The 27,992-nt window shown below is 56.3% G+C and overlaps 13 protein-coding genes across 13 annotated transcripts; 6 read left to right on the forward strand and 7 right to left on the reverse strand.

The window, feature by feature from the left end:
* Positions 1–201: 201 nt before the first annotated feature.
* Positions 202–2,739, forward strand: MRET_4146 (bromodomain factor 1; the record flags this gene model as incomplete). The annotated part of the gene is made up of 1 exon (XM_027630773.1): positions 202–2,739. The coding sequence occupies one exon, from the start codon at positions 202–204 to the stop codon at positions 2,737–2,739; it is 2,538 nt and encodes an 845-aa protein (XP_027486604.1).
* Positions 2,740–2,749: 10 nt separating this feature from the next.
* Positions 2,750–3,409, reverse strand: MRET_4147 (trafficking protein particle complex subunit 6; the record flags this gene model as incomplete). Its single annotated transcript, XM_027630774.1, has 1 exon — positions 2,750–3,409. The coding sequence occupies one exon, from the start codon at positions 3,407–3,409 to the stop codon at positions 2,750–2,752; it is 660 nt and encodes a 219-aa protein (XP_027486658.1).
* Positions 3,410–3,558: 149 nt separating this feature from the next.
* Positions 3,559–9,135, forward strand: MRET_4148 (E3 ubiquitin-protein ligase UBR1; the record flags this gene model as incomplete). Its single annotated transcript, XM_027630775.1, has 1 exon — positions 3,559–9,135. The coding sequence occupies one exon, from the start codon at positions 3,559–3,561 to the stop codon at positions 9,133–9,135; it is 5,577 nt and encodes a 1,858-aa protein (XP_027486599.1).
* Positions 9,136–9,146: 11 nt separating this feature from the next.
* On the reverse strand, positions 9,147–10,917 carry MRET_4149 (E3 ubiquitin-protein ligase HUWE1; the record flags this gene model as incomplete). Its single annotated transcript, XM_027630776.1, has 2 exons — positions 9,147–10,869; positions 10,910–10,917. 2 exons carry the CDS (start codon positions 10,915–10,917, stop codon positions 9,147–9,149), a joined length of 1,731 nt encoding a protein of 576 aa, XP_027486598.1.
* Positions 10,918–11,100: 183 nt separating this feature from the next.
* On the forward strand, positions 11,101–11,541 carry MRET_4150 (MAPEG family protein; the record flags this gene model as incomplete). Its single annotated transcript, XM_027630777.1, has 1 exon — positions 11,101–11,541. The coding sequence occupies one exon, from the start codon at positions 11,101–11,103 to the stop codon at positions 11,539–11,541; it is 441 nt and encodes a 146-aa protein (XP_027486572.1).
* Positions 11,542–11,604: 63 nt separating this feature from the next.
* MRET_4151 (serine/threonine-protein kinase) lies at positions 11,605–13,458 on the reverse strand (the record flags this gene model as incomplete). The annotated part of the gene is made up of 1 exon (XM_027630778.1): positions 11,605–13,458. One exon carries the CDS (start codon positions 13,456–13,458, stop codon positions 11,605–11,607), a length of 1,854 nt encoding a protein of 617 aa, XP_027486571.1.
* A 193-nt stretch (positions 13,459–13,651) lies between these two features.
* MRET_4152 (kinetochore protein Spc25) lies at positions 13,652–14,401 on the forward strand (the record flags this gene model as incomplete). The annotated part of the gene is made up of 1 exon (XM_027630779.1): positions 13,652–14,401. One exon carries the CDS (start codon positions 13,652–13,654, stop codon positions 14,399–14,401), a length of 750 nt encoding a protein of 249 aa, XP_027486570.1.
* A 25-nt stretch (positions 14,402–14,426) lies between these two features.
* Positions 14,427–16,625, reverse strand: MRET_4153 (aarF domain kinase; the record flags this gene model as incomplete). The annotated part of the gene is made up of 1 exon (XM_027630780.1): positions 14,427–16,625. One exon carries the CDS (start codon positions 16,623–16,625, stop codon positions 14,427–14,429), a length of 2,199 nt encoding a protein of 732 aa, XP_027486569.1.
* Positions 16,626–16,833: 208 nt separating this feature from the next.
* MRET_4154 (MFS multidrug transporter) lies at positions 16,834–18,831 on the forward strand (the record flags this gene model as incomplete). The annotated part of the gene is made up of 1 exon (XM_027630781.1): positions 16,834–18,831. One exon carries the CDS (start codon positions 16,834–16,836, stop codon positions 18,829–18,831), a length of 1,998 nt encoding a protein of 665 aa, XP_027486709.1.
* A 51-nt stretch (positions 18,832–18,882) lies between these two features.
* Positions 18,883–19,656, reverse strand: MRET_4155 (uncharacterized protein; the record flags this gene model as incomplete). The annotated part of the gene is made up of 1 exon (XM_027630782.1): positions 18,883–19,656. One exon carries the CDS (start codon positions 19,654–19,656, stop codon positions 18,883–18,885), a length of 774 nt encoding a protein of 257 aa, XP_027486567.1.
* Positions 19,657–19,774: 118 nt separating this feature from the next.
* MRET_4156 (delta3,5-delta2,4-dienoyl-CoA isomerase) lies at positions 19,775–20,608 on the forward strand (the record flags this gene model as incomplete). Its single annotated transcript, XM_027630783.1, has 1 exon — positions 19,775–20,608. The coding sequence occupies one exon, from the start codon at positions 19,775–19,777 to the stop codon at positions 20,606–20,608; it is 834 nt and encodes a 277-aa protein (XP_027486704.1).
* On the reverse strand, positions 20,609–24,667 carry MRET_4157 (elongator complex protein 1; the record flags this gene model as incomplete). The annotated part of the gene is made up of 1 exon (XM_027630784.1): positions 20,609–24,667. The coding sequence occupies one exon, from the start codon at positions 24,665–24,667 to the stop codon at positions 20,609–20,611; it is 4,059 nt and encodes a 1,352-aa protein (XP_027486566.1).
* Positions 24,668–24,701: 34 nt separating this feature from the next.
* Positions 24,702–27,983, reverse strand: MRET_4158 (valyl-tRNA synthetase; the record flags this gene model as incomplete). Its single annotated transcript, XM_027630785.1, has 1 exon — positions 24,702–27,983. One exon carries the CDS (start codon positions 27,981–27,983, stop codon positions 24,702–24,704), a length of 3,282 nt encoding a protein of 1,093 aa, XP_027486512.1.
* Positions 27,984–27,992: the final 9 nt, after the last annotated feature.

The raw sequence follows: 27,992 nt of genomic DNA on the forward strand, positions 1-27,992 counted from the left end.
ACAAAGGCACATTTTGATTGGCCCGTATTTATTTTGCCGCAGAAGCTCAAGCAACTATATATTGGAGGGGTTTCGCGACACGCGCGTGGAATCCCTGCCCCACGCGTCTTGCGAAGAACGCTGCTCAAACGCGTCCGCCTGCAGTCTGTCTCGTCCCATCCGCTTTGGCAGACACATCTTAACCTGTGTGACTAATTCAACATGGAAGTGTCGCAAAGCACACAGAATCATGACCAAAACCGAGATGCTACACAGCCCACGAATACAGCTACGGACACGGCAGCTCCACAGGAACGTGACTCCACGAACACGGCCCCTGTAACCGAGAGCCATGCCCCGGCTCCTGCAACAAATGCCGAGGCCCAGGATGCACAGCCTCAGTCAGAGACATCCGCTGCGTCAGTACCAGCAGCTGCTCCAGCGCAGCCTACTGAAGCCGCTCCGTCTAAAGAAGAGCAACCCACTGACGCAAAAATAGAAGCGCCTACGAGCGAACAGCCTGCTCAGCCTTCTCAGTCGGAGCAGCCCACTGACGCAAAAGTAGAGGCGCCTACGAGCGAACAGCCTGCTCAGCCCTCTGAGCCAGAGCAACCCAAGGATGCGGAACCAGAGAAAAATGAGTCACAGGCTTCTCAGCAGTCTACAAGTGCACCTCAGGAATCCAATCCCACTCCTGCTGCAGCGCCGACGAATGCACCGCAAGATGCCAACGTGAACCACTTAGAGACTGGCGCCCAGCAAGAGGATGACGGTCTCACTCATCAAGACATTGCCATGCCGCATGTAAAGTATGCCCAAAACACTATTCGGTCGCTCAAGTCGCGACGTGAGGCTGGTGCGTTCCTCCAGCCTGTGGATCCCATTGCATTGCGGATTCCGCATTATACCCAGATCATCAAAGAGCCGATGGATCTTGGAACGATCGATCTAAAGTTGGCCCTAACATCACACCGCATTAAATTGGCCACCTCTACTAACAGTTCTCAAACACGCATGACAGACAAATTGAAGCATGCGATTGACTCCAAGCGTATTGATCCTGAGAAGGACTATTACACGACAGTGGATCAGTTTGAGCGCGATGTATTTCGCGTATTCAACAACTGCGTGCGCTTCAATGGCGCTGAGCATATCTTTTCTAAGAACGCAGAGGTGCTTCGATCTGTCTTTGAGAAACAGCGTAAAGGTCTTGCGACGGCGGTGGCCGTGGCAGAAGAGCAAAATTCTCCTGAGGCCCGAGCACGTCGCAACTCTTCGGCTCTTCCTACGATCCGCCGCTCTGCCACGGGTGGCCGACCCAAGCGCGAGATCCATCCGCCGCCGTCGCGTGATTTGCCATGGACAGAAGAGTATATGAATCCTGCATCGAAGCGCGCGGTCGCGGCCCGCTTGGGAAGGAGTATGGAAAATATTTCGCAGCGTGAACAGTCGTACTGGGCCAAGGTCATTAGTGACGAACTCAAGTTTTGCTATCGCGTCATCGACGACTTGCTCAAACCGGCACACCAGGACGTCGCTTGGGTGTTTTATGACCTGCCAGCCAAGGATTTTGATTGGGCGCCGGCGTACTATTCGATCATTAAAAAGCCCATCGCCCTGATTCCGATACAGCGCAAGCTCAAGAGTGGTGGCCACCCTGACTTGGCGGCCTTTGATGCAGATATGCAACTCATGTTCCGCAATTGCTTTACCTTCAACCCCCCCGACTCGGACGTATACATTATGGGCGCAACCCTGAAAGATGTATACGAAGCCAAGATGCAAAAGAAGCCTGTCCCACCTCCCTTCCCTGCTGATGACGATGATGAGGATGAAGACGATGATGAGGACGACGACGACGACGATGAGGATGACGACGATGCGAATGCAGTGCTTGTGCAGCAACTGCAAAAACAGATCGGTGAGCTGGAAAGCACGCTTGAAACGCTGGAGAGCGGCAAGAACAAAAACCCTCTTTTGATTACGAGCACGCGCGTTGCGCTCAACTCGGTCCAGGCTGCGTTGGCTGGTGCCATGAGCGTGACGGGCATGTCGAAGCGCAAGAACAAGAAGCGCAGCGCCTCGTCTCTCGACAAGAAGAGCAAGGCGGGTGATAAGAAGCGCAAGAGTCCTGCAGCCAAGAAGCCACGCACGAGTGGCTCCTCGCCGACGTCCCGGAAACGTGGCGCAGGCGCCGGATCCGATGAGGACGATGTGCGCACTGTGACGTTTGACCAGAAGGAGGAGCTGGCTGCCAAAATCACAGAGCTGTCTGACGAGCGCCTGGAGGGTGCGATTCGCATCATCAATGAGGACAAGCCACCGGATGCGCAGGGCGCAGAAGATGAAGAAATTGAGCTTGATATTGATGAGCTTTCGCCCCAGACGCTGTACAAGCTGTACAAGTATGTCGTTCGTCCTAAGAAGAAGAGCGCCTCTTCCGCTGAGATCGGTCCTAATGGCAAACCTGTGCCTGCCAGTGCGCCTATCGATGGACGTAAGCGTGGCACGGGTGGCTTGAAGAAGAAGAACTTGGACGAGGACGAAGAAGCTGCGCGCATTGCGCGCCTACAGCAGCAGTTGCAGCAGTTCAACGATGTGTCGTCCGGCGCCGCCTCGGCGCCCGCTGCTACATCTGGCACATCGGACGCCCATACTGCTGGAGCTGACACGGCCACCAAGCACGATGATCTTGTGGCATCGGAATCATCGTCGAACGAGGACGAGAGTGAGAGCGAGAGTGAAAGCGATATGGACTAGGTTCCCGTAGCTATATGGACATTAATCGCACGTGGAACGAACAGACAGGGGGGTATTCCGCGTCTGCCTGGACCGAGCATGGTATACCGAGACGCTCAAGGGCGCCGAGCAGGAGTCCTGACGCGAAGGACAGTTGCATCGAGACGTAGACATGGGCTGCATCGGGCTGTCCGAGGGCCATGAGTGCACGAAAGGCTTGGTCTTGAAGCACAAACACGCCGCGGTGGTTCGTGCGCAAATTATCGATTTGCTTGTTCCACACCACACTCCAAAGTTCCTTGCACACAAATTTGACGCGGTCCAAAGTGTCAGGCAAGCGCGGCTTGTCACGCAAGAGTATCTCGGTCAAATTGGCACCCACATGCCGGCCCAGCGACTCCATGCGTCCAGCGGCCATATCCGCCTCATCTGATGCCGACAGTCGGGGCGGGATATGTGAGCCAGGGTCCTGTGCCTCCAAGAGCGCCACGACATCATTGGCCTGCCGTGCCTTGCGTGCGGCACTGGTCTGCAGTGTGAGCGCCGCCTCCATCATAAACAGGTCCATGCAATTCCGATCAATCATATGTGACCGAATATCCGACAGAGCACATGCCGTAGCATTCGCGCGCCATGTACCCACGTCGTCCCGCTCGTCACGCGAGCTGACACGCGGCGGATCAAACTCCATGCTCGTCGTTGTCGTCGTCCACCACCACCAGCATCTCCACACCCCCTCGAGGTCTCGCCGTCCCCCACGTGACACTTCACACGGCCAAAGTCGCCAGACCACCGACGCCTTGTGGCGCTGCTCCACTTCTTCCTGTGGTTTGGGACGTCATGAGCGAGGCAAGCGCGGTAGTTGAGCTTCTACCGCGCATTGCTACGATGCCAACGCGTGGGAATGCGGATACATACCGCATGACCCCGGAACGTGCACGCGAGGTACGTGAGCGCCTGTGCCACGAGCTACTGTCGGTCGTGCCGGTGTCGTACTTGTTCCCAGCGTCCGTCGTGCCGAGTGTGCCTGAGGCGTACGCGCTGCTAGACAAGTACGACTGGCATATTAGCCAGGCGCAGCAACGTGCAGATGCACTAGCAAACATGCAGGACAGTGCCTCGGAGCCTCTGCAGCCGGAATACTCAAAAAACCGCCGTGGTATGGCCTGCGGTCACGTATTCCGCAAGGGTGAGCCCATCTTCCGGTGCCATGACTGCTCGTATGATGACACATGTGTACAGTGTGCTATGTGCTATCGGCATTCGATCCACGCGCTCGAGAATCACGACGTGGTGTTTTCGGTGGCCGACGACGGCGACGCTTGCTGTGATTGTGGTGACGATGAGGCATGGCATAGCGACTTGGGATGCGAATTTCACAGTCTACATCCATGGAATGAAAGGGATCAGGAAGCTTCTACAGCGTCGAACCATGCCTCATCGGAGCAGACGCTCGACGACATCATGGCCGCCGTGCCCGACAGTGTTCGCCACGCACTCAGCGAGTTTTGTGCGATGCTCATGGCATTCCTACTCGAGACACTGCTCCACGCACCTAAGCAAACCCAGATTGTGATAGGGCCAGATGTTGTGGACAGTATTAAGCGGCAGCCCACGTACGAATCCGCCTTCCCAGCCAAAGGCAAGGCGCGGCTGGACGGTGATGACGGGCAGGAGTCACCACCTTTGTTTGTCGCCTTGCTCTGGAATGACGAGAAACACAGTTTCAATGAGGTGTCTGACAAAATTCTCGAGGTCTGCTCGTCCCTGACGCCCAAAGATGCGCGGCACTTTGCTGAAATGGTCGATCGGCAGGGCCGACAAGTCGTGTCTATGTCGGAGGACGTGCGTCGACTCGTTATCATGGCACGGCGTATCGGTGTGATCTACCTGCTCGTTACAGTACAGCATGCATTTGACTATTTCGTCGAAGAAGTGGCTGGATGTGTATTGTCGTTCATCGCTGAATTGGCAAGCGCGTCCTTATACAACACATCGGGCCCGTCGCCCAACGGCCGCGCGATCAAGGCACTCATCACATCCACATTCATGCGCCCATGGCATGTGGCCGAGTGGACCGAGGCCCCCGCAACGATGCGCCGCGATCTTTTTGACCCGTCGCATCTTTGCATGCTTGATACGCTGCTGCTTCTCGATACCAAAATGTGGAAAGGCGCTCGACTTCAAATGCGCCACCTTATTCTCGACTTGCTGGCGTGTCGTGAGGCGAAGCGCCAAATCGCCCTGCAGTTTTCCGTCGTGTATCCGCGCCTGATCGAGACGTTCATCTTGCACGACCGTGAGCCGGAGCACTCCGTGTACCACATGGCTGTGCAGCTCTTTAGTGTACCGAGTATTGCCTCTCAGCTCGTGATAGAGCGCCGCATGCTTGTCGTGCAGCTGTACATTCTCCAAGCGCTCTTCGCGAACGACCATGACTCGCGCATCACGTCGCTCGTACTGCCATCGCCGCCTCCATCGCACGGCCAGGCCAATCCAGATACCGCCTTGCTGCGCCAGCAGAAGTGCTATCATGTCTTCTACGATATCCGATACCTCCTGAGTCCCCAGGCTGTGCAGCTCGACATTGTGAAGCATGCCGAGACGTACATGGGCATGTGGCTCGAATTTTTTGCCATGTTCCATGGCATCGCTCCCGAGAAACGAGCGGTGCATGCACATGTCGAGTTTGAGAGCGAGATGTGGATTCAAGTGTTCCATATCAATTCGCACCTTGGCCGTATTGCCAAGCTGTTGGGCGAGGCGCTTGCATCGGCCTCGGAGGCACGTCTGTGTGAGATCTTGGCCTTTATCGGCACTACGATGCTCCGGCACATGGCGCGTCTGAGTGCGCTGAATCCCCAGGTGCACCCAGCCAATGACATGCATATCGTGACGTTTGGTGAGTGCCAGGAGCTTGTCCACGCATACGACGTGGCATCGCAGCCTGTCAGTTTCCACCACCCCATGCACTGGCTCCTTGCCGAGGCGATGAAACACATGCACGTGCTGACGGAGGCACATCCATTGCGCGATGCACTCAGTGAAGACGACATGCTCAGACTCGTGGAGCATCCCGTGCGCGTGGCCGTCAAGCTGGCTCAAATTCGCTGCAATGTTTGGGTCCGTAACGGATTTGCCATTCGGTCGCAAGCATACCACTACCGCGACTCGATGTGGATGCGTGACATTATGTACGACCAGGATCTGTTCCTCCAGCAGTGTGGCCTGGCCCTCATTTCGCCCGAGCGCTTCCTCCTCACGCTCATGGATCGCTTCCAATTGCTCCGCTTTTTGTCCGAGGAGTCCGAGGATCACCCCGTGTATGATCCGCACCAGCTGGTCTTTATGGCCGAAGAACTGTTCCTTCTCTTGACCGTGCTCTTGAACGAGATCAGCGTCCCAGCGCGCTGGCCCATCGAGGCACAGGTTCGTCATGAGCTCATCCACTACCTGGCTCTTGGCCCGTGCACGTATTCGGACCTGACCAAGCAAATTCCCGAACGCTTGACGGACCACGGCTGCTTTGATCGCGAGCTGGCTCATGTGGCGCTCTTTCGCAAGCCTGATGGAAGTGCAGATCACGGACTGTATGAGCTTCGCTCTGCCTTCCTCGCCGACGTGCAGCCGTTCTTCCACCATTACTCCCGCAATCAGCGCGAGCAAGCTGAAGAGATGCTGGCTGAAAAGAGGAAGCAGGGCTGCACACTGCCACTATACCCGTCAAGTCAATTGCATGTGTTGGCTAACACGCCTTTCCGCACATTGGCCGATGTGTTTACGTGCGGCGTGCTGGTGGACATGCTGTTCCATGCTCTGCACTATGCCTCGTCCAAGCCTGAGCCACCGGACACGCTTATGAATGTCGTTCTACACCTCGTGGCGCAGGGTCTTGAAGAGAGGGGCGAAGCATTCGTCGATGCGCTCCGATCTCCGGGACGTCACGTCGATGACCACAATGACGCGTCGCTGCTCTCACTGCTGCTCGGCATCTCCGACAAGGCACAGACCGCCGCGTACAAACCAAAAATCACGTATATTCTCGAAAAAGCAGCGGTTTGGGCGCCTGAAGCTGCTGAACTCATGAACCACGTGAAAAAGCCCACCGAAGCCGCCTCGACCGATCGAGATGCGCGCCGTAAAGCGGCTCGCGCGCGTCAGGAAGTGATCCTGCAAAAGTTTTCCGCGCAGCAACAGAGTCTTCTTGCCAACCTCGAAGAAGAGCTCGGCTCCGACGACGAAGTCGACGAGGAGAACAGTTTCGGTACGTGCATCTTGTGCCAGGAGCATCTGGATCACACGAGGACCTTTGGCACGCTCGTGCATGTCCAGACCAGTCGACTTGTTCGCACGTCGGTCCCCCGCGACGCGGCTGCGCTGAGCGACGTGCTTGCGACGCCTCTCAATCTCGATCGACTTGCCGAAGGCGTCCATGACCAGCGCATGCGCGGTCGCTACGAGCGCATGGATCAGCAGCGTGGACCGCTGCAGCTCGGATACCCTGCCGAGGCGCACGAGACGGGCCTGGTGGCCGTGTCATGTGGCCACAGCATGCACGTCGCCTGCTTCCACACATACCTGCAAAGCACAGAGCAGCGTCATGCGATGCAAGTGGCGCGGAATCACCCTGAAGACCTCTCGCGCTTTGAGTATGTGTGCCCTCTGTGCAAGTCGCTCGGCAACATGCTTCTCCCGCAGCCTGGGGTCAGTGGCCTGAGCTCCAGCGCCGACTTTCATGCTGATGGCGCACGATTCGGCAGCATCACACCATCTGAGACCCCCTTGTCTGAGTGGGTGCGCACCGCGAACATTGCCATTCTCAAGGACACGCCGGCCGATACGACCGTCTACTCTGACTATCAGGATATGTCCCACGGCTCGGGGTGCTTCTTGCCGTGGCTCGTGATGGGCTCGCTCCAGCCACACAATCCAGACCTCGGCGTCGATTTTTATGCTGCGGACGAGTGCCATATGCTTCAGCGCTACGTAAATGTCGTGCAGCTCCTTGCGTCCGAAACCGTCGAGCCTCGCATGCAAGATCGCTCCGCCACGGTGCTTGACGCCCTCGGCCCTTCCCATACCGCATTGTACGTGCCCGATTCACTCGTGGCCTACACACTCGCTCAGCTCGAGATTTCACAACGTGGAACACCTCAAAGTGTCGCACACAGTCTGTCGCCGACGCAAGTATGCCTGGTCCAAATGCTACTCGAGTCATTGGGCGCGATGGCCAAACTGAGCACGGCGGGTCATGAAGAGGGTAGCGGTGTCAGTTCTCTGCGCCATGCACTGTACAAGCGCCTCTTGCCGCACTGGGCGAGCGAGCCATCCGTGCGACGACCTCTCCTCCTTCGCAATCTGCTTGGCGTGCTCGTCGAAGCAGCTGTGCTGGTGCCAGACGAGCTACGTCAAATCACGGCGCTGCTGTATTATGCCCACCTGGTGCAGTGTGTCTTTGGCCTCGCACAACCCATGATGACCCCGGCCAAAAGTGCGTGCAAATCGAAGGAACAGGATCTGGACGCCGCATTGCGCATCTTCCCCCACGCTCGGTGGCTCGTTACGAGTATCGTGAGTCTCGTTGGCTACGTCCGCGGCAACATGACGTTAGGCTTTGACCACCTTAGCGATGCAGAGCTCGCCAAGGCACTGTGCATGTATACGCTGCCGTTCCTTCGCCGTGCCGCCATGCTGCTGCGTGTCGTTTTAGGCGAACATGCCGTCACAGGTGTGGATGCCGCTACAGAATACGAGTCGCTCCTTGCGTCTCTACACATCCCTTCGCCTGCCGAGGCCTTGCCTGGCCACGCACAAACCAATGAGCTCCTTACCATGTTGATGGAGGGCTGGACCAAGCATGCTTACACCGAATTGGCGCCCTTGTTCCGGCCGCTGCCGATCCAGCCAACGCCTTCCAGCAACGTCTGCAATCTGCTGCTCGAGCATCCACACATCTATGAGCTACTGCCATTGCCGAATGACCTAACATTCTTGCTCCAGCAGACGCATGAGTGCACGTGTCGACGATGCGGTACACTCCCTCCGACCTTTTCGCTATGTCTGTTCTGTGGAGAAGTTTTGTGCGAGCAGTCGTACTGCTGCAGTGACCCAGAGGATGAGTCGCATGGCGAGTGTCATCAGCACATGGAACACTGCGGTGGCCCAGTCGGTCTGCACTTCCGCGTTAGCAGCAACATGGTCGTCATCTTGTACCAAGACAATGGCACGTTCTCGTCATCGCCCTACTTGAACTCCCACGGCGAAGTCGACAGATATCTTCTCAAGTCGCGTCCACAGCGCTTGCATCCCCAGCGCTACGATGAGCTCCGGAAGCAGTGGCTCACACACGGACTTGCCAACGTTGTGACGCGTCGCATCGAATCCACCATGGATCCTGGCGGATGGATCACCTTTTGATAGCGCTCATCTCATGCTAGACCAAATCCTTCCGCGCCTTCCTTCATGGCCAGAAGCAGTTGACTACGCAGCTTCTCGTACGATTCGTACGCGGGCAAGTCGAGCTGGTTAAAGCAGGTGTGCGCCGCTGGTAAGCGGTCCTCACCGTAGGCACGGTGGATATTGAAGCGCTGAGTGCCATTTACCCCTTGCAGATGGGCGAATCCTTCGAGCGGCACTTTAGATGTGCCCGTGATAAACTGCAGCAGCTTGGCCTTCTCGGTTTGGTCGAACGAACGCACAGCGCGCCACCACCACTGAATCATAGGATCACTCGACTTGTAGCCACGAAGGTCTGTATTGTTCTTCCATTCGTCCACGTCAATGTCAGGCAAACCAGAAATCAAAAGCTCTAGCTCCCTCTCACTAAAGAGCTTGATGAGAGACGGTGGAATGATTTCGTGGAAGCCTGCAAGGAACGCATCGATTTGCGAGCGGATCGAATTGGTCAAACTCTGCTCCGTCACAAGACGCACGTACTCGTGCTTGTTTGATTCGGTCACTGGGATCGATGAGCCCCCGGGCTTGAGTTCAATGGTGCGTGTCTCACCAAACACATCCTCCTCAACCGCAAAAGTCAGATCCAGCACATCTGTAATGTCGTTGTTCAACATCCACTGGATGCTGTTATAGTATTCAGGATCCACAGCCTCCAAATCCCTATAATCGACTTTGCGTCCCAGGATGTGCTTGTAAAAGCTGCGGGTAAAGTACGCATCCAAAAGCCGGCCATCGTAAATGGCCTTGCCGATCACACGCCCAATAAACTTGAAAAAGGCCAAATGCATGTCGTTGACAGAACTCATCTTATTCGGCTGGTATGTCGTGCAGTCGGCTGCACAAGGCTGGAACAAGGCATAGTCAGGATTGAACATCTCTCGAGAGAGTACTTGAAACCATTCGCGCGTCACACCACCTGCGTCCACGCCATCTTCGTTATGAAATCGCACATTTAGTTTGCCATGCTTGATTTCCGGGCCTGACTTGCGGTTAAAGTACTGGAAACTGTCATAAAACACATGTTGTCGCCGAACAGTCAAAGAGAGAGGGGTATAATGCTCGCGACGACCTTTGTGTAGTTGTTGAGAGAAGTAGTTGCGCTTGTTGTCAAAGTCCAGTACCTTGGGGTTACGAACAAGGAGAGAAAAGGAGCCGGACATGAGCGCGGGATTTTGGCGTACCATGAGATTAAGAATTTTGCGATGCTTTTCGGTAAACGACAAAAAGTCACTCTCCATCTGGGCACGTCGGGTACCTGGTTCTGACGTCACGCACTCCAGAGGCTCATCTTCGGGAGACCGCGTGCCCATGACGTGTTGTGACACAACCATCAAGCTTTCTATGCTAGGAAGAAGCACTTGAGCAGATGCAGGATCAGATTGTAACCGAGAAAGTGCTTCGCTCAAACGCTTCCAGAGCATCTCCAGGTCGAAACTTTCATATACGCGCGACAGTTTAGTTTCCATTTCACGCTTTTTCTCAGAGTCTTCTTGCTTCTCTTCTTGAGCTTCGCCATGTTCTTGTGCGTTCCAAGGTCCAAAGCCGCTGCGGTTGCGTGTCAAGGTTAAGCCGCTGGCGCTTGGCAGAAGTAAAGTGAATGGATTGGGCCCATAGTTTTGGAGCTGTGAGAGCATTTGCGCAAGGCCATCCGATGAGCCGCCAATATCAGGCAATCCAGATGACGGATTTCGTTCCCTGTTGGTTAATCCCGCTGCGCTACTACCGTGCCACTTACTCTGTCATGTCTGATGGCGACCGTATCGATTCACACGCATACGCCATCCTAGCTGCGGCTATGTAAGCCAACCCTCTAAGCATGACTAAGCTTCGCACGACCCCGGTATGGGCCAGCAACTGGCGTGCTTGCCGCGGAGTGGCGGCCCCACAGCTGACAGATTCTTGCCACCGAACCAACAACTCTTTACCATGCCTCTCTTTGTGCTCTCGCCTGCCTCTCTTGTCCACTCGGCTATTTTCGCGGGATACTACTCGTACCTTTCTACGAAAACGGCTATCCGTCGCCACGTAACCGGCAAGGACAACACTGCTCTTTCGGAGAAGGATGATGCTGTGTACCGTGCGTCGCGCGTCCATGGCAACTTCGCAGAGTACACGCCCTTCACGATCACTCTCTTGTTTCTTGCTGAGCTCAACGGTGCACCAACTGCCTGGGTCCATGCGGCTTACTCGACACTCTTTGTGGCTCGTGTAGCTCACAGCTTCGCTTTGACTCGCCCCCACACCAAGTTCTCCAAACCGATGCGTGCCATTGGCTTCTTTGGTACGATTGCTGTGATCCTTGGTGCTGGCTTGTACAACTTGGGCCTGGGCTATGAGCCGCTCAAGTCCTTCCTGGGCATTCAGTAATGCCTTGGGAAACGGGTATCTAGCCACCGTAGTGCAATTCTATTAGTGAATCAAACTACCGAGCTAGAACATGGTCGAGAGCTTGCCGCTCATCTCGGGGTCTGGTTCAACCGTAGTATGACCACCCTGGACCTTTTGGCCCCAGTTCTTTCCAAAGGTAAACCCAACCCACATGGCTCGACCGCCATCGGACATGCCATTCTTGGCCTCCATCGCCTCGACGTGTCGCTGCTTTTCCTGCACCTCTTTGTATTTAGCCATATCTGCTGGATCATCGAAGTTGTCGAAGTATCCCGTATCCAGCTCATGTTCGAGGTGGGGAATAAATGGTGCCTTGACTTGACGCATCCGCATTAAATCAACGTAGCGGAAAAATGGGTGGGCCTGGACTTCAGAGAGCGAATGATAGCGTCGCTCTGGTGTGTTGATCAGGCGCAAAATCATGTCCCATGCCACATCGGATAAGTTGAACTGCAGATCCTCGGGTTTCTCATACACTGGTCGTTGTAGCGCTTTGGTCCAATTCTTCAGATTCGTCCAGGTCTCGTCGGGATGAGCACCGCTGAACGGCGGGAAGCCACAAAGGAATTCGTACAAAATACAACCCAGACTCCAGTAGTCCACACTCACGCCGTACTCACGCCCGCGCAACACTTCAGGTGCCATGTAATCTGGTGAACCTACCACGGAGTCGGCGTAGCGGACATTCTGTGCGCGCATGTTCTTGTAAAGAGAACTGCGCTCAGCGGGTGTGCGGTATATCACATCTGTGTCCTTCACTTGGTCCAGACGCCGTTTCATCGAGTCAATGCGTCCCGGGTTTATCGCACCGGCGGCAAGACCAAAGTCTGTCAACTTGATATGACCGGTGGCATCAATCAAAAAGTTCTCGGGTTTCAGGTCGCGGTGGATGTAGCCCAGCTTGTGCAGCTCGTTGACAGACACAAGCATCTCAGATATGTAGAAACGCGCATGCTCCTCGCGCAAGACGCCACTGTTGTTAAGTAACGTACGAAAATCACCACCTGGCACGTATTCCATAGCTAAGTATACATGTGTTGCATCCTGGAATGCGTACAGCAAGTGCACGAGCCAAGGCGACTTGGATGCTGTCAAAATGTCGCGCTCCGTTAGCACATGTCGCACTTCATCCATCTTGATTAAAACACGCTTACGCAGCCGCTTGAGAGCACAAAGCTCACCCGTGTCACGTTTGCGAGCAAGGAATACTTCACCATAACCACCTTGACCCACTTGCGTCACGATATGGAACTGCTGCAAACGAAGCTTGGTCCGACGTTTGTGCAGCAGCTCACGCTCATAGGCCATCAGTTTCGCCCGCTCCTTCTGGTACTCAGACGAGCTGGGCAAAATTCGTTGCTGAGCTGGTTTCCCGATAGATATGTTCTGGAGCGATTCGGAAAGCTGGTCTGCGGTGCAAGACACAGACGGTGTGGGTGAGCACCCGCGCTTCTTCATCGACTGCTCGAATTGAGCAAGACGAGCACGGCGATCTGACAGGTAACGCAATGAGTCGAAATAGTGATTTAAAAAGTACATTTGAGCCAATGTAGCCTTGCGCTGCACCTCCGGTAGTTGTACAATATCCTTTTCCCAAGCCTGCAAGGTATCCGCTGGATGCAAGCTGCGAACCGGCGTGCGAGTCATGGCTGCAACAGGAGGAACGCCAGTGACATCGGGGCGCATTGGCCTAGATGGGGAATGAGACGATGTATAAGTCTGCAGATGGCGCTGGAGCGGCTGCTGTGGTGAGGCGGTGGCAGGAGGCGCGACGTCTACGCCCACATGTGGCACCGCGGGCTTCGTGTAGGTAGCAGCAGCTGGCACACCAGTGTGCGCTACACGCGCACTTTGCGGCGAATTTTCTTTTGTGTATTCAGAGAATACGTGGTGCATACGGCCCTGCAGCTAGCCCTGCAACAAAGGGCGGACAGAGTCAAGTGTCCCTTGCCGTGGGTGTAGGCTGAGTGTTTTGTGTCACTTGGCCCTCCCAGCGGCGTCTACACACGTGCCCACGCGTCACTCACGTGACAGAGCAACAAGGCACACACGCCGCGAACCGTCCACGCGCTGCGTGCGCCGACGGACGATGCAGGCCGAGGAGGCCGCTGATAGTGCGCTGGACGCATCTGTGTCAGCCCCCTCGAATGTACTAGATTTCTCCAAGTTAGAAGCTTCGATTCAATCGTTCACGCGCCGCTTTGATCAGTATGTTCAGACGACGGTGGCAGCGTGTGACGAGGCACGTCTCAGCGCCGACGCGCATCGAGCCGACCTGCAGGAGCACATCAAGGCTCTTGAACGCGAGCGCGAAAATACGAAGCACGAACAGAAAGAACTATGGGAGCAGGTGGCATCTGAGCGTGATGCCGATGGCAAACTCCGCACGAGTGTCCAAAACCTGGCGGCACAGCGCGAGGCTTTGGTCCAGCGCACGGCCAGTATCCGGAACGAAGTGTCAGAAATTCGGGCACAAATGGAATCACGAAAAGAGCACAAGCAGATTCAGGTACAGCGGCTGCGTGAGCAAGTTCGACGGAACGCGCCAGAGCTCGCGCAGCTCGAGTATCTGACAGGATGCTCTCTTACTCCAAGTGTCAAGAACGGTGTCGTTACTTTCTCCTTCTCGCTCCTGTCCAGCACGCATCCTACACGTACAGCTTCTATTTCACTGGATGTATCCAAGGCGCAGTACAAAGTTCCTACATACGACTCGCTGCTGTCTGCCGCTACTGTCAAGGCGCTTGTGCAGGAGCTGAGCAAGTCGGGTGATCTGTACGCCTTTCTCAAGAATATTCGCCAGGCGCTGGTCGAAAGTTTGTTATCAGCAGATGCATAATGTGCTCATGTATAGTCTATCTTCATTATGCGGTGCTACTTGATGCATCAGATCGGAGAGCGCGCTTTGCTTTCTCACTGGCTTCACGATCACGCTGTTCTTCGTGCTCTTGCGCCGAGACACCCGTGGCTGCGAGGTGTGCTGCCCGTGTATCGAAGCCATCAGAGAACATAGCGCGCGCATACAATGTATACTTAGCGATACGGGCCTTGATATCCGACAGGCGCTCGAGCAGCATGAGGCCGTGGTTGAAGTATACATAGTTCCACCACGAGACGATATTGTCGCGAAGCCAATGCAGGGACACGCCATGCTCGCGACGACATTGAGCAAGTTTTTCCTTATCATTTCTGCGCGCGGCTAGCGCACAGTACCGTGCTGTGATAATAAAAGGGCGGGCCGTGCCGTGCGTCGTATGCAGGTGCGCATCAAGGCCTCGGGTGAGGTCATTGATCTTGAGCACCATGAGCATGACTCGCGGCACACGGCGGAGCAGCTCCATCACGTCCAGCAACAAGCCTTCCTTCTCCAAAACCGTCTTGCGGATATGATCTTTCTCTTCATCTGAGATGCTCGTGTTCGAGTCAAGATCCAGGAGAGACGACTTGCGTGGCCGGCCTTTCACGCCTGATGGATTGTTGTTATCGCTGCCCTCGAGACCCGAGCGACCCGTAATGGCACTCTCCAGCACCGGGTACAGGTCATCGCCAATATTACCAATCAGCTTGGCATATTTACGTCGCTCTTGTGTCACTTTGGGCGTGGTGCGAGAGAGAAGTGAGAGCCAAAAGCGCGCATAGTTGGCGCGCAGCTCCTCGTCGATGGCAAAGTACAAGCCATGGTCGAGCAACACAATTTCAAAATTCTCGCTGGAGCGCGAGCCCGGCTGGCGCGGGCGGATCAAGACATTGCCGCCGTGTGGGTCTGCATGGAAAAATCCGTGCATGTATAGCATCTGGGCAAAAATGCGCGAGAGCTCCTGCGAGACGCGATTCCGGTCGATTTTGTGCTCTGCCAGGTACACAAGGTCATCGGGGCGGTGGCCATTCACGAATTCCATGGCCATGACGCGCTTGTGTACCCAAGGCACCTTGGGAAAGTACACACACGTCGACTTGTACTGAGCAAAGTCTTTCTGCGCCCGCAGAGAGTTGCCTGCTTCATGACGGAAATCCAGCTCCAGTGGCAGATTCTTGTTCATCTCGTCCGCGAGCCATTCAAAGGAGAACTGGGGGAACATGCGCTTCACCCACCGGACAAGAATGGTTACCATTCGCATATCAATATCCGAGAAGCGCTCCACGTTCGGGTGCAGCATCTTGACGGCAAGTACTTGACCCGTCTCGCGGTCACAGGCACGATGCACTTGAGCGAGAGATGCCACACCGAGCGGCTTTTCATCCATCCACGAAAATGCCTCCTCAAATGTCTTGCCTGTCTCGTTGTGGAACATGATTTCAAGCTCAGGCAATGGTGTTGGCTCGTTCTGGTCTTGCAAGGGGCGCATAGTCGCTGTCCACTCAGGCGGGAGCAGGATGACGGATGAAAGGTGCTGTCCCAGCTTGATGTAGAGACCACCATTGGCCTGTAGTGCCTCGAGCAGACGCTGCGCCGACCGCAAATGGCACTCGCGCAAGCTCTCATTCTCCTCCTCCTTGGATGCATACTTTGCGTTAAGCGTGCGGCGATAATCTAGAACGCAAAGAGCCACAGCCTTGATAATGATGGTGGAGCGCTTCAGCGCGAGCACCATAAATTGGGCAGTTTGTGAAGCATTCGAGTCTGACAAGCCCTTCTTGAGTTCCATGTACAGCGATTCGAGTGTGGACGGAGGCGATCTGTCCTTGGGCGATCCATCATCCGCTGAAAGGGCATGACTGCCAAAGTATGCCGTACCACCTAGCACAATGGCCGCGGCTAGCACGTACGAGGCAACGCGTGAGCTGCGATAAAAGGCGGCTTGCTGATTGGCCGCACGGTGTGGAAACGGTACGGCTGGCTCATCGAACACAATTGGTTCTGGGGCCTCTTTTGGTGGGTATCGTGGTGGTGCGAGCGCGAGCCTGCCAAGTGTCTTGCGGCGTTCCGATGCTTCATGACTAGCGAAGCGCACATGCATCTTGCTATGCGGCACCCACACGGGTAGCGCAAGCGAGTGCTGTGCCACCCTCGCATTTGCCACGAGACGATGAATGCCTCCAGTCATGCACACGATGGGCCGCATCGTCTGTCGCGTTAGCGGTGCGAGACACTTGCGGAGCGAATGGGACCCCCTCGACCGGGAGCTCTGCAACGCCGTCCGGGCGCTCCTCTAGCGCCGATGCATCACGTGCATAGCGCTTGTGCGTGACCCAAAGCCTCCACTTAGATAGGCACAGATACGTGTGAAAGCAGCCACATGCTCCATCTTGTCTAAGGGGGACCTGGTGCCCATGCATGAATGGGAAAATCCGCGGCATTTCACATTAGGGCATGAGGTAGATGGTGATTATGTGACAGAAGTTCCGGAGTACGCGGTCGATGATAGCTCTAGTGAGAATGAGCCTCCGCATGAGAATGGTGCGCGCAAAAAGACCCAGCGTGAACGGAGTCGAAGCACGGCTGACCCAAAAATGTTTGTATACTACTTTCGGCGGCCGTCGCATCCAGCTCCTCCGCTAGCGGAGGCCATGAATGCGCACACAGCGGTTCAAGGCACGTCACCATTCTCTCTCGTGGCGAATGCCACATCTATGCATCGGCACCATGATCACGACGGTAATTTCATCAAACGTGCCTATACGGGCATCCATGACATGCTTGAAGATTACGAGGTGCGTGATGCCAAAGAGGGTGCGCAATTCGAATACCGACTCGCCCGGACACGCAATGGCTTGCCTGAGAATGTCCAAGAAGCTGAGGATATCCGAGATAGCCATTTCGGCGACATTGAGACGCCAGCGACACCCTGCAGCAAGCGCCGCGGAAGCACCACATGCCCGGATCCAGATCCACCAGAGAAAGAAGGTGCCCCAGACCCTTTTCTCGTTACGTTCGAGTCGACCAACTCGGTACATGATAATCCACGTACATGGTCGTATCCGCAGCGTGTGGCTACGCTCGCGATGTATGCGTTCTTTTCTTTGTTGGGACCATACGCATCATCGATGGTGTCGCCTGCGGCTAAAGTCATTGGCGAGAAGATGGATGTCCACAGCAAACTGGTACAGAACATGTTTGTCGGTCTGTTCATGCTGGCGTTTGTGGCTGGTCCGTTGTGCTCCGCCCCTATTAGTGAGGCGTATGGACGACGCATTGTCGTATTCACTGGCACAGTGTTCTTCATTGTCTTCAATATTGGCTGTGCCGTCACGAATAAGCTCCGTGAAATGCTTGTATTACGATTCATCACCGGGTTTTTTGGCAGTGCCATACTTCCCATGGGGGGCGGTGCGGTCTCGGACTTGTTCGAACTCCACGAGCGTGGAACGGCAATGGCTCTGTATACAGCTGCGCCTGTGTTGGGTCCGACGATCGGCCCCCTGATTAGTGGCTGGATCATCCAGGGGTGGGGCGAGGACCGATGGCGCTGGGTGTTTTGGATCGGCACGATTCTGGCTGGCCTTGTGTTCATGTGCGGCATAGTTTTTGCTCGTGAAACTTATGCTCCTTTTATTCTGTATCTCAAGGCACGCAAGCTGCGCAAGGAAACAGGCGACAAGCGATACCGTACTGTGTTTGAGAAAAAGTCAGAGACGGTGTGGCAAAAAGTCAAACGTATCTTGCTTCGTCCCGTCATCTTTCTCTTCACGGAGCCGCTGGTATTCTTACCGTCGCTGTACATGTCCATCATCTATGCGTGTTTTTATCTATGCATTGCCTCCTTGCCGCGCGTGTACAACGAGAAATACCAAGAACGTGTTGGCATTGCTGCACTGCACAACCTGGCCCTGGCCATTGGTCTCATATGCATTGGTCAACTGGGCGGACGGTTTATTGATTACTCGTACAAGAGACTCAGTGCCAAGCATGGCTGCCGACGACCTGAATTCAAACTGCCCCTTATGATGATTACTGTGTTTGTGCTGCCGGCAGGGATGCTGCTATTCGGCTGGACAGCTCAATACGAGACACACTGGATCGCGCCTGACATTGGTCTTGTGGTGATCGGGGGTGGTGTCATCGGAAGCATGCTTCTCACACAAATGTACCTGGCTGACCTCATGACCATTTATGCCTCGTCAGCCATCAGCGCCGTGGCATCCATGCGCTCTCTCTTTGCCTTCCTCTTTCTCTTGTTTTCCAATGCCATGCTCGATCGCCTCGATGTCGGCTGGACGCTCTCAGTGTTAGCGCTGATCGTCGCAGTCGTCGGTATACCCGCACCCTTTTTGCTGTACAGATACGGCCCCGCTCTTCGCGCACGCAGCAACTATTGCGTCAAGGGATAGATCCCACTATGTCAGAACGCGCACATAGACTACAAAGTCTATGCCTTTCCGCTAGCGATGGAAGACGGGCATACCGGGTCGCCATCCGGTAGGACGGCACAAATGCCAAGTATCCGTTTCGGACCGATCATCTTGGTACGTGTTCTTTTGGTCCACGGATGCATACACGGTAAACCCGTGTTCCTCGAGCGTCAGCACAAGCTGAAGAAGCAGCTGCCGAGCATGCATGGTAGTGGATCCCTGTGCGAGCCAGTAGAACGAGTTGAGCAGCAGTTCTGCCACACCTGGTGAGTACTCGTACATGGCGCGAGGTGCCCGCGCCACAGAAATCGAACGGTCGAGGGCCCATGCGAGGTCGGGCGGGGCGTCAATGAGGCGGATTTTGTTGTAGTTGGAGAATGCAATGCTGATCCATTCAGCCGGTGGTGGCGGTGGCGACTGGTGCCGGAAGATGAAAGTGTCCTTGTCCCTTGCCTTCTTGCTCACATCCGTCGAAAAGATCATCACCCACCCTGCACCGTACAGTGAGGCTAGAAGATTGCGGACGAGGCGCCTAGCAAAGATACCAGATTCAGCCTTGCCGTCCCATGGACGCCCATGCAGTTTGAACTCGTAGGATCCAGCATAAAATCTCTCCCAAGATATGCCACGAGGCCAGCTGTGTGCAATGGTGGCGCGTGCCGAATTCGTGATGTCATCGGGAAAGCCTATGAAGCGAATGCGATCAGACTCATGAAGAGACAGAGATCCCATTCGCGACTGAAACGTGTATCCCGCCATAGGTCCCTGACTCTCTGATTCATTCGAACCGCGTAGCCATTTCATGATGTGGAATGTGGGTAGATGCAGCGACTTCTCCACGATTCCCCGCCTCGTACTTTAGTCATGCCAAGGCGAAGCCCACGCAAAAGTCCAGACCGGGGCCGAACCCCACATTGGCATCATGACGTATCAGGGCCTTGAACCCAAGTACTTCAATGTATCATGGCTTGCTGAGCATGTCCTCGGTGTTGGAATTCGACGCTCGCCCGTGAATGCCTTTGACACTGCTACTTGGACGGAGATGCACGCGATCTTTTCGCGCATTCGTGGGGACGGTGATGTTCGTGCCGTCGTCTTGTATGGCGAGGGCCGATGCTTTACGGCCGGGCTAGATCTGCATGATCCTGCCATCATGGACGTGGTACAATCTGGCGGCGATCCTGCGCGTCGATCCATGGCGATTCGTGAGTTCGTTGAACGCTTCCAGAATGCCATCTCGTCTATCGAGCAGTGTGAGCGTCCTGTGATCGGCGTATCGCACAGTTATACGATCGGTCTCGGCGTCGACATTTTGAGCGCCGTAGACGTGCGCTACGCCTCAAAGGACGCGCGCTTCTCGATTCGCGAAGCGCGTATTGGCTTGGCTGCTGATATCGGCACGCTTCAGCGCTTTCCCAAGGTGGTGGGCAACGAGTCTTGGGCTCGCGAGGTGGCTTTGACGGCTCGTGATTTCGGTGCGGACGAGGCTCGTGCCATGGGCTTCCTGAGTCAGGTGTTTGCCACGCAAGAAGAGGCCCTGCTCAGGGCGGTCGAGACAGCCAAACAAATGGCGTCTCTCTCGCCTGTGGCGGTGGTGGGGACTAAGCTCGCCATGGTACACGCCCGTGACCACTCGGTCGACGAGGGATTGCGTTATATGCAATACCTGAATGGCGCTTTTCTTCAGACAGAGGACCTCGTCCAGTCTATGTCAGCTACTATGTCCAAGACGAAGCCCACGTTTGCCAAACTGTAATTAGGCACGTTCGAGGAAATGCAGTTTCCAAGCCTCGTTCGATACCCTCGGCACGGCCTTGGGCGGTTCCTGCATGTGCCGCCAGCGCCACACCGTTGCGAGCACGGCGCTAGCTGCTTCCGCCTGCGCACCAGGCGCATGTGCGAGCTGTGTGACTTGCGTCGCGAGTGTCTGCGCCATTTCGGCACGCTCTTGGACCTGGCGCGCGTGTCGCTCTGTGAGGTCAGCGACGGCCTTGTGCGCATGCGCTTCAAGCGCAAGTAAGCGGTCTTGGAGTCGCTGCGCTGCGTTGCGATGCTTTTCACCCAGCGTGACAAGCAGGGGCAGCAGCCGCTTGGTGTCTTGCTGCAAAGTGCCAAGACGTGTATGAAGGAGTTTTTGCAGGGATTCGTGGAGGTATCCCTCTTCGTAGATGCTGCCTTTCTTGCCAGCATTCTTTTTCTTTTCCTCCTTCTTGGCCTTGGCACGCTGCCGCGACTTGGATCCAAGTGAGAGGGTCGACATGGACGGCGCCACACTCGTAGCGGTAGTGTACCGAGTGAACTGTGTCACTTGCGACATGTCGCTCATGACATCGATATTGTCCATGCCGGGTAGATCGTCTTCGACATAGAAGGCGGCTGGATCGTGTGTGCGCTTCGCGTCTAGCTCAAAGAGGCGGGCGACCTGTTTGGACAGCTGCTCTTCGATTTCGTCTGCCTCGTCGATCAGCGAGCTGTGGGCCTCAAGAGTCGCAGGTGCCACATGCGTTTCCACCAGATCCCAGCGTGCATGCACCGCACATTCATACTGCGCATCGACAAACGCGTTCGCACGGCACAGCAGGTCAACGGCCCGCTCCAAGTCGGGTATACGAAGTAGGACACGTGCGGCCTGCTCGAACTTGTGCTGCTCCTCGAGCTGATCAGCAAGCTCCCGCGTCAAGTGCAGTAGAGCCTGCGCCGACATGCGCTGTTCAAGTGCCAGCGTCAAGGCCCGCTGCCACTGGTCTGCTTCTTTGTGTGCGTTCAAGGCCTCGTCTATACGACCGGCCAGCTCGTACGCAGTCGCAGCTTCGGCTGGGCGTTGATGTGAGCTGAGGTAGTCGGCGAAGCGGCCATATGCGTCAGCCAGCAATACGGGATCCTTGGCCCATGCCACAAGACCTTCGCGAAAGAGCTTGTGCTGGACCATGTACGACATAGCTGCTTCGGTGTGCTCACTGCCAGCTTGGGCGAGCCAGGCGAGTGCCTTGGCATGGCGACCTAAGTAATCGTCCATACAAAAGCGTTGGTACGCTAGCGGCTCCTTCGCACGCATCTCGCGCAGGAATGGCACATACTCTCGCGGATCACGCGGAGACTGTTGGGCGATCAGCAGGGCCAGCTCAAAGTCGTACATGCCCAAGGCGACATGGTACAGTTGATCGGCATTGACGAGGAAAATGATGTACTTACACGCCTCTTCAGCGAGAGCCATGTCCGTGTGCATGTATTTGAGCAGTACGCGCAGTCCACTTTCGTAGTCCGCAGGCACTTTGCGTACGTGCGCTGTGAGAATGGACGACAGATAGTAGCGCTCATCTGCCGCCTGCATAGCCTCGAGGAACCGATCACAGATCTGATTCACCTTCGTATCGAGATGCGCCATGGGTGCACGAGTGCTCGCATCCCACGGGCGGTACAGCGACTGCGTTACGTCTTCGTTTCGCAAATTGGACAAGAGCAAGTTGATGTGGTCGACATGGTGAATTTGCGCCAAAATCTCTGGCACACGCTCCAAAAAGGCCGTAGGGCAGTGGTCGTGCAGCAAGTTGAGGTCGACACGGTGCGCGCGACTCACACGCAGAGCCTCACCAAACGCCAGGCGATCCAGCCTATCGCGAATCACATCGAGCACCATAGGCCGCGGGTACGTTGTCTCCAAATTGCCTCGCGGCATTTGCAAAACGAGCGACATGGCACTGGGCACCGCTGTCACAATACGACTACCCCGCTCAACACGGCGGCTCAGCTGCGAGACCTGCGGCGTGGTTGTGAGGCATGTGAGCGGCACAAACATGGCCTCGTGCGCGTGCGTCGTCCAAATCAGCAAATGGTCCGTGCATGTGAACGAGGTGGCATCTTTCGCCAGCACACGATGGGGTGCGAGGAGGCGACCATCAGATGTGAGGCCGATCGCCTGCCACGTTCCCTCATGTTCTGCGGGGAGTATGTGCAACGTGGGGCAGAAGGACAGCAGTGGATCAAGTGGCGTCGGCTTGAGCGTCGGTGAAAATAGGGTGACATCACCGCGGTGATCGTGCAAGGCGAACGAGGTCGAGTTGGGCACAGACACTAAGCGCCACGGGCCCTGGCCGTCGAGCAGCTGATACGAGGTATCAGAGCCGCATTGCGTCCACAGGGCCGTATTTTCGCCCTCCATGCACAGCACAGCCACACGAGGGACGTGGTCGCACAGCGTGACAGCCACTTGATACGCATGTGACGCATCAGGGCGCGTATATGTCGCTACACGCTGAGGCTTCAGCGGCGGGCGTGGGCGTGGATGGGCGGCGCCAAGAGGGCCGTACGCAATGCTCCATATGTGAACACTAGCATCAGGGTACAGGATCGCGACGATGTCGGTTGTTTGGTCCTCCACGGACTGTGTGGTCCATGCCACATGCACAGGCGTCGCTGGCGGTACATGCGGGACTGTGTGCTGCGGCGTGTCGACGATCGCCACGGCACACATAGGTGGCGGTACATTTTGCAGGCGGAACGGCGTCAGGTACAGCATGTGGCCGTCCACGACCGAGGCGCACGCGGCATCATGCGGCGGCATGCCACGGGAGCAGGCAGTCTCCAGGCACATGGTTCTTTTTTCGACGCGCGCATGCGACACGTACCACGTAAGGGGCTGCTCCGGGTGCCATGTCATCGCATGCAGATGCTCGTACGTAGATTCGTGCTTCAAGTACCAATGGTAGTTACCACTCGTCCACAGCTGCAGCACATGCAGGCCAGCGCGCTGCAACACCACTGCCAAGACGGAGCCATCCGCATTCCACGATACGAGGCGGATCTGGTGCTCGCATGACCAAGGGGGCAGTGGCTCTGCCGACACACCAGGTACGTCGGGCACACTGCCATGTTCCTCGCGCAACGAGAACTCACCGTGACGGAGTCCATTGCGCTCGAAAAAGACCACGTCGTGCCGCCCGTGCCGACCTGGCGCCCATGGCCCGCCCATGCGCTGCGTCGTCGCGATCAAGTTGCCGGTAGGACGACACGCCAGGACGTGCGAGATGCCACGCACGCTTCGATCCGACGTGGCACTCAGCGTGCCTGTGCGTGTGTAAGTGCGAAGAATGCGGTGCACGGTATCATGGGACGCCTCGGCACTGGACGTGACGAAAAAGGCGCCGTCGCCACGCCATGAAATGCGGGGAAGGCCATCGTCCTCCGGCACAAGCGGACCACGGGGATCGCTTTCCTCAGGTGCATTCGCAGCAGCCATAGCGGCTTGCTTGCCCTCTGATCCGTGAAATTGCGTCGACTTGGAGCCCCAGCCGACGTTCACAGGCTGATCATCACCGAACGCTTCGGTAGACAACATGGTCTCGCTCATGACCTCGAATTCACGCGTCATCACGATGAGCCGCTTTTCACCGCCTGTAATGAGCACGAGCACGTCTTCTTCAGGACTCCATGCCGCCGCCAAGATGCCCTGGTCCACAGAGCCCACCACCTCGGCAGGTGCACTGGCCTCTTCGTCCACAGGCATCAACACGATATCACCACCGCTTCCAATCACACAAATAGCCGGCATATGATTCACGCTCGATCCTCCATCGGCAAGCAGGCGGAAATCTGCGACGTCGGGCACATGAGGCGGGGCGGACGCCACCTCCAAAACGGCGAGTTCTTCTGTGCCAGTTGGCGTGATATGTGCCAACGTAAGCTGCGATACACCGTCGCGCCTCTCTACCCGCATGACATACACAGAGTCATCTCCCTCCGTGTCTGCCACGACGCCGTGCCACGGCTTCGTTGGCGCATCGTACACTCGCCACGCGAGTGTCGATAAATTGCGCATATGGAAGGGAGAGAGAAAAAAAAAAGTGGAGTCGCTAGGCTGAGCTACGGAGCTTGTCAAAGTTGGCCTGCGCCTGGAGCAGCGCCGCCTTTTCGGCCTCCAAATCATCCAGCCGCTTTTGCGTGTGGGCACGCACGTCTTCAGGTGTCTTGGACCAGTCAGGCTTTTGCGTCAGAGCTGTAGTGCGCTGCAGCTGCGTCTCGTTCAGCGTAAGCTTCTTGGCCAGCTTACTCAGCTCCTGATCAAAGTCGACCAGGCCACTGACGAGCAGGTGTACCTGGATGCTCGAAGAGACACTTGCCACGACGCAGCCAGGCGGTACGTCCGAAGCCGCGGGAACACACACAATCTTCTCACAGCCTTTGATGAGCGTGTGCATCACACTGCACTGGGACTCGAGCACAGCACGGTACTCGTTGTTCGGCACCTCGACAAATGCCTGGATCTGCGAGGTGAGACCGTAGTCAGCGGCGAGTCCACGCACAGCGCGCACAGTCGCAAACACGTCGTCAAAGTGCGCGGCCTCTTTACCAAAGTCATGCACCGCTTGCCATTCAGGGAAGCGGGCATGAGCGATCGTTTCGGCAGTCTCTTGCGGACGTTGCGGCAGGCGATGCCACAGCTCCTCAGTGACAAAGGGCATGAAGGGATGCAAGAGCTTGAGACCAGCGTCCAGGCATGCGTACAGCGTGTGCTGCGCCGACAGACGTGCACTTGGATCAGCACCCGCATCTGTGATCGGCTTGATGGCCTCAATGTACACATCGCACAGGTCGTACAGCCAAAAGTTGTACACGCAGCTCGTGGCGCTCATGAACGAGCGCTGAAGCATGTCCTGGTTGAGTTGCTGCGCGGTCTGGTTCAAGCGGTGCAGGATCCACTTCTCCACGAGGCTTTGCGGCACAAACTTGTCCTGGTCCGCGAGGCACAGAGGCTGGTAGCCATCCTGCAGCTTGAGGAGCGCAAACCGCGTAGCATTCCACAGCTTGTTGCAGAACTTGCGGTAGCCTTCCACACGCATGATATCCAGGTTGATATCGCGGCCGGCAGCTGTGTAGGCACATAGCGTGAAGCGCAACGCATCGGTGCCACACTGCGGAATGCCGCGGGGATAGTCCTTCTTTTGACCCTGTGCGGCTTTGTTGATTTCTTTCTCGTCCAGGTTGCCCTCACGCAGGCGCTGATGAAGTCCCTCGAGCGAAATGCCCTCGATCACGTCGATCGGATCGATCACGTTGCCCAGCGACTTGCTCATCTTACGGCCGTGCGCATCGCGGACCATGGCATGGCAAAACACCTCCTTGAACGGCAATTGACCAGTGTGGTGCACACCGAGCATGATCATACGAGCCACCCAGAAGAACAGAATGTCCCAACCTGTCTCCAGCATGGATGTCGGGTAGTAGTGCTGCATGTCCTTGGCGTCCTTCTGCGGCCAGCCGAGCGTCGAGAAGGGCCACAGACCGGACGAGAACCATGTATCCAGCACATCCTCATCCTGCTTGAGTGTAAATGCCCGGCCCTGAGCCATCTCCGTCGCACGTTCCTCAGCCTGGGCCTGCGTACGGCCAACGACCCACCACTGGCCGTCGGCAGGGTCCTGCTCAACGCCCTCCATGTCGACAAAGTACGCCGGGACACGGTGGCCCCACCACAGCTGCCGACTCACGCACCAGTCCTGGATGTTTTCCATCCACCTGAAGAACTCGCGCTTGCTTTGCGGTGGCTCAATCACCATGTTGTCGCTCTGGACCTTTTCGACAGCGGCCTTGGCGAGCGGCTGGCAGTTGACCCACCACTGAGGCTTCATGACCGGTTCGATCACATCACCAGAGCGCTCACACACAGGCACCACCATGGGGTTGTCCTTGGTCTCGACATACAAGCCCTTGGCCTTGAGTGCTTCGACGACGGCGCGGCGCGCGCTGAAACGCTTCATACCCTGGAATTCGCCAGCGTTCGCGTTCAGCGTGCCGTCATCGTTCAGGATATTGATGAACGGCAGGTTGTGGCGCTTGCCCACATCATAGTCGTTCGGGTCGTGTGCTGGCGTGATCTTGACGGCACCCGTGCCGAACGCCATGTCAACGGCAATGGAGTCTGTCACTAGAGGCACCTGGCGCTCGGGAATGAACGGATGCTGCAGCATCTTGCCGTGCAAGTGCTTGTACCGCTCATCATCAGGGTGCACAGCCACGGCCGTATCACCGAGAATCGTCTCAGGACGCGTCGTGGCCACGACAATCTTTTCGTCTGAACCCACCACGGGGTACACAAACGACACAATCACACCGAATTCGATGCGCTCGTTCGGTGGATAGCCAGGCACGTTCATGAGGGTGCGACCGGGAAGCGTTTTCTGCACCACCTCGAGATTCGAGAGCGTCGTGTTCAGGTACACACACCAATTGACCAGGCGGTTCTCACGGTACAGAATGCCGTCTTCAAACAGCTTGCAAAAGTTTTCCGTGACAGCAGCGCTCCGAGACTCGTCCATGGTAAAGGCCTCGCGCGAAAAGTCGAAACTCGCACCGAGGCGGCGCATCTGATTCGAGATGCGCGACTGGTACTGGTCCTTCCACTCAAAGACCTTTTCCAAGAACGCCTCACGGCCATAGTCGTAGCGAGACTTGCCCTCCGTCTTGGCCAGGCGCTTTTCCACCACCGTTTGCGTCGAAATACCAGCATGGTCAAAGCCGGGGACGTAGAGCGTGCGGTAGCCCTTCATGCGGTAAAAGCGGATCAGCGCGTCCTGAATAGAAATAGTGAGCGCGTGTCCAATATGCAAAAGACCCGTCACATTCGGTGGCGGCAATGGAATCACAAACGTCTTGGCGGGGTCGCACGGCTCATCGTCACGAGGAGTGAAAAAGCCACGCTTCTCCCACCATGCGTACCATGACGACTCAACATGCAGCGGATTGTATCCATTCTCCATAGGCGAGGACAGGTCCTTCTTCTCGCCAGGCACCGTCGTATCGACCCACGCCGGCTCGTCTTTGGTCTCTTTTTTGGCCTTCTCCTTCTTAGCACCCGAGCCAGACGCAGGAGCGGGGCCCTTCTCCGCCTTGAGAGCATTCTTGGCAGACGACTTGGCCTGCTTTTCAGCCAACTTGGCTGCCTTCTTCAGTGCCGACTTGGACGGGCCCTCAGACGGTGGGTCGCCGCCCGCAGGGGGGGCTGGTGCGGCTGGCGGTTGTTCGGTGGGCTGGCTCATACGCAAGTAAGCGGCAGGAATCAGCGGGATCAATCTATGTAGAGTACGCGGGCGTGCAAGAGAACTCTGAAAGCTTCGTGCACAGCACCTTATCAGCATGCACTGATC

Source organism: Malassezia restricta, chromosome VIII (assembly GCF_003290485.1).
Source record: "Malassezia restricta chromosome VIII, complete sequence".
Lineage (NCBI taxonomy): Eukaryota > Fungi > Basidiomycota > Malasseziomycetes > Malasseziales > Malasseziaceae > Malassezia > Malassezia restricta.